The sequence below is a fragment of the Aotus nancymaae genome, unplaced genomic scaffold, assembly GCF_030222135.1.
Source record: "Aotus nancymaae isolate 86718 unplaced genomic scaffold, 86718_ANA_hifiasm-v0.15.2.pri h1tg000010l, whole genome shotgun sequence".
Classification (NCBI taxonomy): domain Eukaryota; kingdom Metazoa; phylum Chordata; class Mammalia; order Primates; family Aotidae; genus Aotus; species Aotus nancymaae.
In genome coordinates, this window is record NW_026988421.1 from 74,008,981 (window position 1) to 74,022,488 (window position 13,508).

Here is a 13,508-nt window from a genome sequence, read left to right on the forward strand (position 1 = left end):
TGGTAGTGGGACTGCTTGATCATATGGTAGTTCTATTTTAAATTTTCTGAAGAATCTCCATTCTACGTTCCATAATGGCTTTGCTAATGACATTCTCACCACAAATAAGGTAAGGTAATACATAGCTTAATTAACTTGATTTAGCCATTCCACATTGTATACGTATTTCAAAACATCATATTTTAAAACATTGAAACATCATGTTGTATATTACAAATATATGTAACTTTTATGTCAATAAAAAAAGAAATGTCATTATCATTCTTTAGTGACAATTCTCCTGAAAAGTCTTCTTACTCATAGTTGATGAGTGTGTTTTAAATTACAAAGCTCAGGAAGTATGCCTTTAAATCAGTAATCAGTATCTGTGACATGGTTTGTTGAGAACATTTTTAGATTGGACAATAATTTACAAATTTAGGTCTTTCATTTTTAAAATAATTCATGGCTTTAGTTCATGATATTTGGGCCATATTTTTAAATCCTAATCTTGGGAACAGTGGCTGAATATATGGCAATTTATGTCTTCACTGAATTTCCATACAGAATGCCAGAAGGTACCAGAGATAAAACCAACGCTTTAAGGCCAAGCCCAGTTGAGTTTGTATGTAGTTCAAATTCTTACTGGCTGTGTGGTTTTGGGGTAAGATACTTAACCTTTCTCAATCTCTGTTTCTTCAGTTGAAAAGTGGGGATAATGCTTTCAAATTCAAATAATACTAAAACTAACATTTATTGAATGCTTATCATGTACCACAGATATTGTATCATTTACTCCTAACAATAAATCCAGGGGGTGGCTACTGTTGTCTCCATTTTACAGATATAGAAATGAGGCACAGAAAGGCAGAGCAGCCAGGCTTCAGACCAGGCAGAGCTCCAGACCACCTTGCCTCTCAAATGTAAACTTGAAATGCCAGACGATCTTTCCATTTTCCCCAACCAAGGACTGACAATGAGGCTTAGGAGAACTGGCAGAAGATAGAGAAGAATACCTGGAGGGTTTGTTCCTTTTTCAATTCAGCCTTTAATAGGCCCTGTTAAATTAGCAGGCGTGTATATTACTGACCAGGTGTCTATTTTCCTGTAACACCAAAAGGTAAAGGCCATTGTTTTCCCTATGAATAAAAGTTGTTACTATATAGTTTGTCTACAACCATTTCCGTTGTGCAGCTAATTGATTTTGGCTAGTAAAAACTTTGTGTCTAAAATCAAGGTTCAAAGAATAAAGTGTGTATACCTTCTATAGCATGTATAAAGAGACCAGGCACTATGCAGAGATTGAGGCAAACATTTGAACATATTCGTATTCTTCATATAGTTGTCTCTATAAATTATATGAAATCCATTTTTGTAGATACAGAGTATGAGATCTCTAGGCATAAAAATGACTAAAATGCAATTGTATAATATCAGCTACCTGCACTTGTTTTTCTCCTTCCTAATACCATCTCATATTTTTTTGGCTGAAACTGAGAAACGATACTAAATAATTTTCCTAAAGTATACCCATACAACTAAATGAAATCCATAATGTAAATCAACCCTCTTAATTATCGTGATATTAATGAGGAAGACAGGTGCTGAGCAACCATATGTTGACTGCGCCATCTCTGTAGATAATCAAGTCCCTAACAATGAAGACAGAGTAGAAATGGAGAATGTGAAAGTGAAGCAATAATAACACCTTCTATCAATGAGTAAATGACCAGAAAATCCATAGATGCAGAACAGGAAAATAGCACACTTCCTTCAATAGAACCATGTTAGTGTTGCTTGTTTTTGTCTTTGTCTTGTTTTGTTTTCCTAACGAGAGAAAGGAGGAGAAATTGAAGAATGATCTGGAAATGTAGGGAGGCTATTGATCACAACTGGAGGTTCAATTTTCACTCATTGTCATATAACTTAGTTGTTATTCAGGAAATAGGCTGAAAGACACTGGCAGATGAAAATTGTGGAGGTGGGAATGTTCTGAAGTTATCGGTGTAGCCTGGATAATCACTTTTAGCTGGCAAAAAGATGACCATTTCTATAGGAACATTAGCCACGTGAGTGACCTGACCATTGTAAGTCTCTTTCTTACGTTCCTCTACATCCAGCCCAGGTGATATGTTGATCAATCTGCTTTACCACACCAGGCAAAACAAGTACTGAATTTCAACCAATGATCACAGATCTCATATTGTCTCATCCTTGCTGGTACTATTCTTTTTTCCTTGGCTCAATTGTTGCCTTTTATTTATTTATTTATTTTTGAGACGGAGTTTCGCTCTTGTTACCCAGGCTGGAGTGCAATGGCGCGATCTCGGCTCACCGCAACCTCCACCTCCTGGGTTCAGGCAATTCTCCTGCCTCAGCCTCCTGAGTAGCTGGGATTACAGGCATGCGCCACGATGCCCAGCTAATTTTTTGTATTTTTAGTAGAGACAGGGTTTCACCATGTTGACCAGGATGGTCTCGATCTCTTGACCTCGTGATCCACCTGCCTCAGCCTCCCAAAGTGCTGGGATTACAGGTGTGAGCCACCGCGCCCGGCCAATTGTTGCCTTTTAAAACTCTTCACTTAAAGCAGCCACTAAGCTTTTCCTTGGGTACAATGCAGAAGAGGAAAACAATGATAGAAGTGGGTGCTTGTTATTTCGGGTACAGCTGGACAGGTGGGAGGGGTGAGGGCAAAGCTCCAGGGATGTCAAGAGTAGAAATGGTGATGTCTGCCTTTGAAGCTACACAACTCCCTGCACAGCCAAATGAGTGGAGCTTTGAATGCAATGCTGGTAAAAAAGTAACATAATATCAACTTAGTTAAGGCAAGATTCTCTGTGGGGAAGGAAAGGCCTTCAGCCTCTATTTGGCCCTGAGGCTCATTGAGAGAGACCTTTGCTGATACTTCAGTTGGGCTCAGAAAGACTCCTGCCCTCTCCCAGAGATTGGCCAGCAGTCAATCTCTTATTCTGCGTTTTCTTACCATCTCTTCCCGTTTTTATCTGCTCTACTCTGTTGTGCACATGGTCTCTTCAACTATGCCCTTCCCCACAGCCTTTTAAATGTGGAAATAAACAAAACAAATACCATGATCAAGAACTTACTAGTTTCTAGACCAAGTGTGGTGGCTCACACCCGTAAACCCAACACTTTGGGAAGCCAAGACAGGAGACTTGCTTGAGACCAGGAATTTTAGAGAGCAGCAACATAGGAAAACCCCCCTCTACAAAAAAATTTTAAAAAATTAGCTGAGTATAATGATGTACACTTGTAGTTTCAGCTACTCAGGAGGCTGAAGCTGGAGGATCGCTTGAGTCTAGGAGGTCAAGACTGCAGCTAGCCACTGCATTCCAGCCTGGACAGTAGAGTTAGACCTGATCTCAAAATAAAAAAAAAGAATTCACTGGTTTCCAATGTAACAACTCCTTTATCTCAGAGTAGATGTACACATAGAATTGGAGGCTTTTTTTTTTTTAATTACAATGTCTTAGCTCTTGTGAACTGAGTTTGCTAGTGTCGTTATGTCACTGTGGATAATGATTTTCTTGTTTGTTTACACAATGTTTATCAACTTTGACTATGCTTCCTGTCCTGAGCATGCTCCCTGTTTTGTAAAACAACTGGGGAACACTGAGATTTTTCATATAATTCCTGTGATGCCAGGCTTCTAAGGGATAAAGAAATACAAAGAACAGTGAGTGGACAGATTGAGTGGGGCTTTGAAAGCAATGCAGAGTAAAAAGATAATAGAATATATACTATAAAGACACATGCAAATGTATGTTTATTGCAGTACTATTTACAATAGCAAAGACTTGGAACCAATCCAAATGCCCATCAATAATAGACTGGATAAAGATAATGTGTCACATATACAACATGGAATACTATTCACCCATAAGAAAGAATGAGTTCATGTCCTTTACAAGGATGTGGATGAAGCTAGAAACCATCATTTCAGTAAGCTAACACAGGAACAGAAAACCGAACACCACGTGTTCTCACTCATAAGTGAGAGTTGAACAGTGAGAACACATGGACACAGGGAGGTGATCATCACACACTGGGGCCTGTCAGGGGTTGAGGGCAAGGGAAGGGAGAGCATTAGGACAAATACCTAATGCATGCGGGGTTTAAAACCTGGAGGTCAGGTTGGTGGGTACAGCAAACCACCGTAGCACACGTATACCTATGTAACAAACCTGCATGTTCTGCACATGTATCCCAGAGCTTAAAGTAAAAAGTTTTAAAAAAGAAAGATAATAGAATATTAGCCTGGTTAAAGCAAGATTTGTATTTTTTTAACATATATTCCCAATTAAAGATTACACATGTACTTCTTAATGTTATTAACTCTGTCATGTATTAAGAAGAACAGAAAGGCATTTCTATTATATGAATTTTTCTTATTCTTATATCTTTCAAAAAGAAAAAAAAAAATAAAACAAATACACACTCAGCTCTCCCCAAAATAACCAAAACAAAAACAATCAATGCAATAATACTTCTCAAATGATATGCTTGCCTCACTATCAGAAGGTCTGCCAACTTCCGTCTATGTACTAGAAGTGCATTTAAAACTTTTTTTCCCTGCGTCTTGTCTTTAATGTTGTTATAACTTCAATCCACTTCATTGGCATTACCTGCTAGCAACATTCCATCTTCACATTTGGATGAGTGTGAACTTATCAAGGTGATGTACCTGCGATTTTCAGTGGATATTTTACTTTAGTGGAAATTTTGCTTAGAACTGGGTGCCGATTGGCAGTGACTCGCCTCCTTAACAAAGGAACAGGGTTTGCTGCCTGCCCAGCCACACAGCCCCTTGGGGGGCTTCCTAGCCTGGGATGGGCTGCTGCAATATCATCACACTTTATTAGTTACAGCACACAGGTATAGAGGCAGGAGGAACTTACTTGCTGTGCAGTTTTCCTGATATCACACCCCAGGGTAGGTTAGCACTCATGGAAAATCAGTTTACGATGAGAAAGATTTCAAACATCTTTCCTTATTTTCTTTCCCACACGCAAATAGAATAATGCATTTTAAGTAACAAAGAACCCTTAAACAGCAAAATGAACCCAAAAAGATACTTCTCCTTAAAAGCCACTATCTACTTAGGATATTCTTATTACATAAAAATACAAAGAGTAAAGTGTACTTAAAATCCCTCACAAAGATTGAAAATAAAATCTTCAAAAAGTGAAGCATACAATAGTACATGCCCAGGACGTAACTCATTATTATGGGGAAATGAAAATGATAGCACCATGGTACAGGTGCATCTGGATAAGAACAAGCTAATTGCATTAGGGCAGCTTTCAGAAAACAAGAATTTATTTTTTTGTGACAAATATGCCTCAGTACAAAGGACACAAAGTATATTCCGACTGTTTCAGTGATATGCCTGCTTTATTTCAAGTGAAATAAATGAATTTTTAAAAGGTTATAAAAATATGTGTATGCTTTTAAAAAATTATTTCAATAACCTGTTGGGTACCTGGAGTATCCATATATTGGAGGTCTTTGTTCTCATTCTACAAGGAGAATTGCCAAATCTACTCCAGAGTGCCAGGCTTAAAAGGTGTTGAAGAGAGCCTGCCCGATTACCTGAATTCCAATTTGGCTCACAATGAAAGGTAGAAAAATTACCTCGATGCATTTCAATGTTGCTTCTCCCATTGCAATAGACCTTATTTAATAGCTTATTACACTCAGAAAACAAGGCATATTCTAAGGAAAGAACTCACGGTTCCTGTCTCTTGACAGAACGGTCTCTTTGAATTCTTTGTCGATTTCATAGATTTCTAACAAGCAGAGAATTGTTTTTTTTAAATCTGATTTTTTTTAATGCCAGCAGCACTATTTCCTCCTCTGTAAGTAGGACAGATTCATGCTATAAGCAACAATGGATGCTTCCCTGCTGAACTTGAGCATGGCAGATTAAGCTTCAAGCAGGCCAGTAAATGCCACCTCCCCACTTAACAAGACTGTTTGGAGCCAGGCGTTTGGGGCCACGCTGTATTTGTTCCTGGAACTGCTGGCTGATGAGCCACTGCTGTCTGAGGCGGCCAAGCAGCCCTGACTGAGCGAGCTGTGTGAAGACTCGACAGAGGCCTGGCAGGGCTGAATGGGCATGCCTCATTGCCTGCGCTTCCAGGCAAATTCCTTGCCTCTAAATTGTGCCCGCCTCAGGACAGTTGACTTGTACAATGCCTGGCAGAAAGTAGGCACTTTGCACATGTTTACTGACTATAAAAGAGAAAAATAGGGAGAGAAAAAAATCTGAGTTTAGAGATGCCTTTCAGACCCTACCAGATAAAATGCTGTTATTTCTGGCAAAGTGGTTAGGTGACACTGACTTGGAAGAACAGCTAAGAGGTTAAAAAAGAAAAAAAAAAAATGGGGCGAGCAATGAACAAGCTAACAAAACACATGGAAACAAAATTAGTAGTAGCCAAAATCTTTAACTGATCAATTATATTTCAAAATATCTTTTATTAGGATAATGGCACTTGCAATATAATGTCTCTAAATGCCTTTCAGAGACCAGTGTGCTCCATAAAGAAAAATACACCTGTATCCAGTATTACAACTTTAAGAACCATTATTTAGACTGCTGTGAGGTATCTTAAAATGCAATTCAATTTGCTCCTCAGATATTGCATATCAAACTGTAAAAGCAGAGCTACATTGTTGGCGTTCTCTTTTTTTTGGCACAGAAATAGAATCAAGAATCTGCCTGTTGATGTCAGAAACAGACTGAATCAAACAATACAAAAGCATGAATGTACTGTTCTCACATTTATGTCATTGATGGCTATTTTACTTGTTTGAATCTTAAATCTTTCACAACCACATGTGTATGTTTGTCATTTATCCCCTTTTCTCAGGTGCAAAGAAGGCTACCAAGGAGTCCGTTGTGATCAATTTCTGCCGAAAACTGATTCCATCTTATCGGATCCAAGTAGGTCAAGCATTTTTCTTCTCTCTAATGCGATATTTAGGCGGCTCTTATTCTATGCAATGGTTGTTAACTCAGCTGAAAGCTATATTTCAGTCTTGTGTCTCTGAAAGCCGCCAAGGGCGAAACTGATGGCAGATGTTGGTGTTCAAAGCATGCTCAAAGCTGGCTCAGTCTAGGTCTTCTCTGACAGTGAGGCCTGGCTTACCAATTCCACCCTGAACCCCTGATGGGAACTCCCAAGAACTGGGGCCTCCTTAGCTCTCCCTCTGCCCAGCCACCCAGCACCTCATTTAAAAGAGCTAAACTAATGTTATGGGAACTACAGTGTTAAAGTGCTTCTTATGCTTTGGTTGGTAATTTAAACCATACCTTACTAAAGTAAGAAAGCATGTGTATAAAATCATGTAAGAAGTTTTCAAAGAAGCTTTAAAAACTCTATTTTCCTTATTTATTTATTTATTAAAGTTTCTTTAATAAAAATAAAGAAACTTTGAACACTCCATTTTTGGCAACGCAGTTTGCAGATCAGTAATTACTGTCCTAAGGACAAATTATTTTTTTTTCCATTCATGAAAGAAGACAATTTGCGGACTAAAAAATATGGCTAGTCATTATTTTCTGTTTGTATATGAGTAAAAGTAACCTTTTATACTAAAATGCCCAATTCTCGTCAAATGTGAAATGTTTATCTTTAAAGAATTCTCTGCTCTTTCAATAGCTGCTAGAATTGAATCATTACTCAAAAAAGAGGATTTTTATTGAATCAGCAATTTAGTTTAGTGAGGATAATGATAGGCATTTTGCAATTGTAAAGGCAAAGTTATGGCTTTCTGAATATCATACATTCTGAATATACGTAACACAGACTTCAGCAAAATATTTTGTACTGACTACAGACAGAGGTCGCCCTGCCTGTGTTTGTTCATTTTGCTGCATAATGAACATGTCTCGCCATCTTCCAATATCTTTTCAAAATGCATATTTTCATTTCCCCCCTGAATTTTTAGCTACATTTGCTTAAGTAAATGCAAAGTTATTTGAAAGAAAAAGGTTTTGTTTCATTTAATTTAATTCTATTTTATCTTGACAAAGCAACCCACCATACAGCAATTACTCTTTCTTTGCAAATTTAGCTTTCCTTGAGAAAAGTGAAGGTTGCCTCTGGGATATCTCTATTTCCTGAAAGGTGAGGCATGGTTCTCTAGGAATTACCCAGAAAGGATGGTGTTACTGGAATTTTTGGTATCTTATTTATGAAGTGATTTGATCCACTTGCTAAGATATCATCTGAAAGGGTATTCATGGTTATGGTGTTAGATATATATTTGCCATATTAGGAATCTTACATAAAATAATGGGCTTGCTAATTTCTTTCTTTTTCTTTCTCTTTCTGTTTCTCACTTTTCCTAATGTATCTAGTTTTCCTCTTTGTTTTTCTTTCTCTTTTCTTTTTTATCCCTTCTCTTTTCCTATTTATCTTTCTTCATTATTTTGTCTCCTTTAATACTTCTTCCCTCCCTCCTTCCCTCCATCCCTCCCTCCATCCCTCCCTTCCTTCCCTCCTTCCTCCCTTCTTTCCTCTTTTCCTTCCTCCCTCTCCCCTTCCCTTCTTTCCTTTCTTTTCATATATGGCAGTGGAATAGCTATTGAGTACAGGCTACAAAAAGCAAGGCCTTGCATGTGATACAAAGTGGGTAAAAAACTCTTTAAACAATCTAATCAAATTTTAGCATCCATTTAGATATCATAGTTCATTACTGCAAGAGTGGAGGATGGGTCCACCATAAGGACTGTTCTCTCCTCATAGAACAAAACGATCCCATGGTTACAGTCACTATCTCTGAAAACCTATTTCTATTTCTATTAAATTACAGCTGTGTGAGCCAGGCACAGTGGTTCATGCCTATAATCCCAGCACTTTGGGAGGCAAAGATTCTTGAGGTCAGGAGGGTTCGAGATCAGCCTGGCCAACATGGTGAAACCCCTTATCTACTAAAAATACAAAAATTAGCTGGGCATAGTGGTAGGTGCCTGTAGTCTCAGCTACCTCAGGAAGCTGAGGCAAGAGAATTGCTTAAACCCAGGAGGCAAGGTTGCAGTGAGCTGAGGTCAAGACACTGTACTCCAGCCTGGGTGACAAAGCAAGACTCTATCTAAAACAAAAAAAGAAAAAGAAAAAGAAAAAAGAAAAGTATAGCTCTCTGAAGTGTTTCTATTAAGTGAAATTGCAAGATAGAAAATTATTTTTATATAAAATTGCAAAAGGAACATACTTTGGCCCAAATGTAGAAAAGAAATATATTAAAATGTTGAAAGGATATGGAATTTTATGAAATTGTTTTCCTATTTCTCCAGTTTTCTGTAAAATGGTATATTATTTTTTGAGTCAAAATGCCAGAATTCCTTGAATTTTTTAAAAAAAGAATAAGCACTGAGAACCCATGGAAGAGTCCCTGAGGCACAGCTTAAATGGAAAAGCATTATATCTTCCATTCATCCATGCGCACATGCATTTCTTTAGGTAATCGTTAATTCATTTCATCAGTTTTTTCTGAGCATCCACCAAGAGCCACCTAATCAGTCAGGTTCTGTTAATTCAAAGGTGTGCAAACAGGATTTAGATTCTGAGGATCCCGCAGATTAGTGAGGAAGAAAAACATATGGATATATAAACATGGAGATAAATTTGGTATAACGTTTTACCCCTTTCTGACCTTAGTATATTTGATTTGGCTCCCAGGCCTCAGCAGTGAGCCACTGTACCCAGCTCACACAGTTGTAATTTTAATAGCAATTTAATAGAAGTAGAAATAGGTTTTCAGGGATAGTGACTGTAACCATGGGATCCTATATTCTAAGAGGAGAGAACAGACATTATGGTGGACCCATCCTCCACTCTTGCAGGGATGAACTGTGATATCTAAATGGATGATTTCACCTAAGCAATGGTAACAATAATACCTATAAGCATTATTGTTATCATATAGATCGAAAGAGTCAATGCCAGATAATGTCAGCCCACTTCCCTTATTCATCACTATAATCATTACTAATATGCGTTTAAATGATACATGTGCCAGGCACTGTGCCAAAAGCTTTACATGGATTATTTTAGTAAATCCTCCCAATCACAGTTTAGTAAGGAGAGTGCCGTCAATTGCCCACATTTTATAGATGAGGAAATTAGACCTCAGGGATGCTAAGTAAACTTGCTCAAGGTCATACAGCTAGTTAATGCTAGAGTTTAACTTCCATTCCAAATGACTCTAGGACCTGAGCTCCCAACTGCAGGGCACTTTCCTCCCTCCCCTAGAAGCCTCCCTTCTCTAGTTATTTTCAACAGGACATTTATCACTCTAAATTCCATTGACTGAAACTCAATGACCTGCGGCAAACATTATTCTAAGGAACAATATTTGCACAATTTTCATATCTTAATGCAGCAACTTGAGCTTCCATAGAGATTTAAATCCCTAATGAAATTTCCTTGTCAAAATTCTTGCTGAAGGATTGTTTAATTTGCTGCTCATGATATCTTCAGAATGACTCTAGGCTCGGGAAATAAGCTTCCATTCAGTACTCTCCCCTCCATTTTTCTTCTTCTGTCTCCTCTCTTCTCTCCATTCCGTCTTCCTTCCTTTCTCTCTCTCTCCCTGTCTGTCCAATGCATACTTTTGCTGAGTGAAATCCCCATTAACAGGGGGTGAGAATCCCCTGTTCTTTTCTTCTCTCCCAGGCAATGCAAAGTTGGTCAGAAATGTGTACCTTTTACACCAAATTTTAAAAATATAATAAAATCTTAAATGACCTATATTTAGGAAAATGATGCAAAGATGTCACTGTGAGAGCCTTAAGGGCTTAAATGACTATTTCAAAAACTCATCCCCTCTACTTTCTTTTCAATTCCAAGAACCTAGGGCTAACTCCATTCAGGAACACATTTACATATGAGGATCAATCTTATAAAGTGCTTCAATGACAGTTTTGGTAAAAATATCTAATGCACCAATCTGTCAGATTGATCAAACCCTACTATGGATTCAATGTACCTCAAGTTGCATTCACATCATGAGGCTGAATAACAAGCAGGGGTTCAGAAGGAATGTAGTGAGTGACTTCACACTTTGGTCAGAGTCAAGAGGAAGTGACCTTCTGTGGAGCAGCCAGCATCAGATAATGTAGCATTTTTGAAGGACATATTTCTGCCCCCTGCCTCCTATGCTGCCAGTGCACCCAGGGATGGCAGCAGTAAGCTTCCCGGAAGCTGACTTGTAGACTCCTGCCCTGGTTTTCCTTCCTTACTACCCATTCCCACCCAGTGCAGTTACCATCCCCAGCCTTGAAGCAGAGTTAGATGGAGCTGAACTATGTGTTGGTCAGAACTATGAGCCAGCCAAGGATATTCTCCATCTCCTCTCTCATGAGCACGTGCCAAACTGAGTTCCCATCAAGATCCTGATATAATCACCGGCCGATGGAAGCGTGGGGGCTGCTTCAGAGAACAGACTCAGAACAGAATCAAAAAATGGGGTCAGGTAGAGAAGATGCCTATGGGAAGCGCACCTCCTCACACACAGCTGGAGGCAGCCATTTCTACACCGCCCTATGCCTTTCTCTCCCTGTCAGAATCCAGTACTTAGCATCTTCCTGGCTGTGACAGCAGGCTTGAGTCTGCAGGCTCAAGCTCTGGCTCTGGCATGCAGTGTATAGAGCTTAAACTCTTGGAGTCATCTAGCCCCTCCATGGAAGGAAAGAGCATCACTTCCATCACGTATCCCTATGTGCTGACTTACATTGCTACTCTGTTTCTTTGCATCTTGGAAGCAGGCTCTGTTCTCACAGTACCTGGAAAGAGGCTAGGACCCTGGTCTGGATGTGATTCAGGGGAAGACTAGTGAAGAAGATATGAGTTTAGACTTCCCATCAGCCCGAACTGGGTTTGTATGCCTCAGCTTTCCAAGAAGAACCACTTCACAAGTCCATAAAGAAAAGAAAAAAACAATCTTCTATAGAGTGTGGTTCTAGGCCAAGAGAGGGCATCAGGTAGGAAAATAAATTCATAAACACAGCCCTACTTCCAAATGGTCTTCAGAGACAATCAAATCATGTCCAAGCTTGGTCTCCTCTCTCATGTTCCCAGGGATTGTCACTCCCAGGGCCTAGACCATCAGGTTCAGAGCAAAGTGGTGCTCCTTCGCCATATGTGTCACAGTGAAGGAAGAAACAGTAACAGGCTGGAAAAGCCAATGTAGGGCCAGGAGCCTGGGCAGACATTTGCGAAGCATATACAAGGAGATTTTCCTGAAGATTATTAACAGGAAGTTTTCCCCGAAAAGACCCATGTTTTGTACTCTTGCCTTTCTCAATTGTATTTAATATTTAGTAACATGTGTTTTGTGTGTCAACAATTAGGTCAAAGGGTGAAACAGAAGGTGCTCTGAATTGGAAGTGAAAGGGTTTTGGTTCTGATTCTGTGACCACCTGATCTGTGTGGTGTGGCCTTTGGCAAATCACAGTTTATTTGGACCTTGGTTTCTTTATCTGTAGAACAATTCCATGGGCATTCTCTTAAAGAAAGTGACAGCCCTCAGTAGAGCAGGCTGTCCTTGCAAGCCATTCAGAAAGGGAGTTCAGTGCACCACCAAAATAGTGTATTTCTTCACGCATTCATTCATTTCCGCAGTTAATTAAGCATATGTAACATACACCGTGCTTTGGATCCAAACAACAATAATCACAGATCCCATTGTCTTAATCCATTTGGGCTGCTATGGCAAAATACCATTAATTAGGTGGCTTATAAATAATAGAACTTTATTTCTCACTTGTGTGAATGTTAGGAAGTCAAGATCAAGGCGCTGGCAGATTCAGTGTCTGCTGTGAGCAGTTTTCTCATAGAGGGTGCGTTCTCTGTGTCCTTACATTGCAGAAGGCATGAGACAGCTCTCTGGGCCTCTTTTGTAAGGACTTGAATCCTACTCACGAGGATTTCTTCCTCCTGACTTATCACCTCCCAGAGGCCCAGCCTCTTACTAGCACCACATTAAGGATTAGGTTCCTACATAAGAATTTTGGTGGGACACAAACATTCAGACCATGGCATCTACCATCAGTAAACTCACAGTGTAGTTAACTGTGTTTATTGACATTGACTTACAGACTACAAAGGATGTGATGTCTGCAAGATATTCAAATGCTTTCTTCCTTCACTCATTCAAAATCTTATTAATAGTTTTGACATTGGACAAGTTGCATAACATTAATAAACCCTGGTTTTCTTCTTTATAAATTAAGATATTCTAATCTGTAACATATATAGCTGTTGCTAAGATGAAATAAAATACTCCAGAGCATGTTATGCTTGGGACATTATGAGAGCTCCATAAATATTATCATCATCATTATTTTTGTTGTTTTAACTGTCATCTTGATTATTACACAGTGTACAAGGCACTGAGACAGATGCTTCCAGGGATTAAAAGGCATGCAGCCTATTACCTGGCCTCGAGTATCTCTAGTTATACCAAGGAAGTAAAAATGCACAAAGAACTACAGTTAA

The 13,508-nt window shown here is 39.0% G+C and overlaps 1 protein-coding gene across 8 annotated transcripts in view; it reads left to right on the plus strand.

The window, feature by feature from the left end:
• Nucleotides 1-13,508, plus strand: part of NRG3 (neuregulin 3) — a 1,106,210-nt gene that overhangs the window by 855,477 nt on the left and 237,225 nt on the right. For all 8 annotated transcript variants that reach the window (XM_064374391.1, XM_064374395.1, XM_064374396.1 and 5 more), the window contains exon 3: nt 6,876-6,949. In XM_064374391.1, the coding sequence (XP_064230461.1) occupies nt 6,876-6,949 (74 nt within the window). The remainder of the gene's footprint in view (nt 1-6,875; nt 6,950-13,508) is intronic.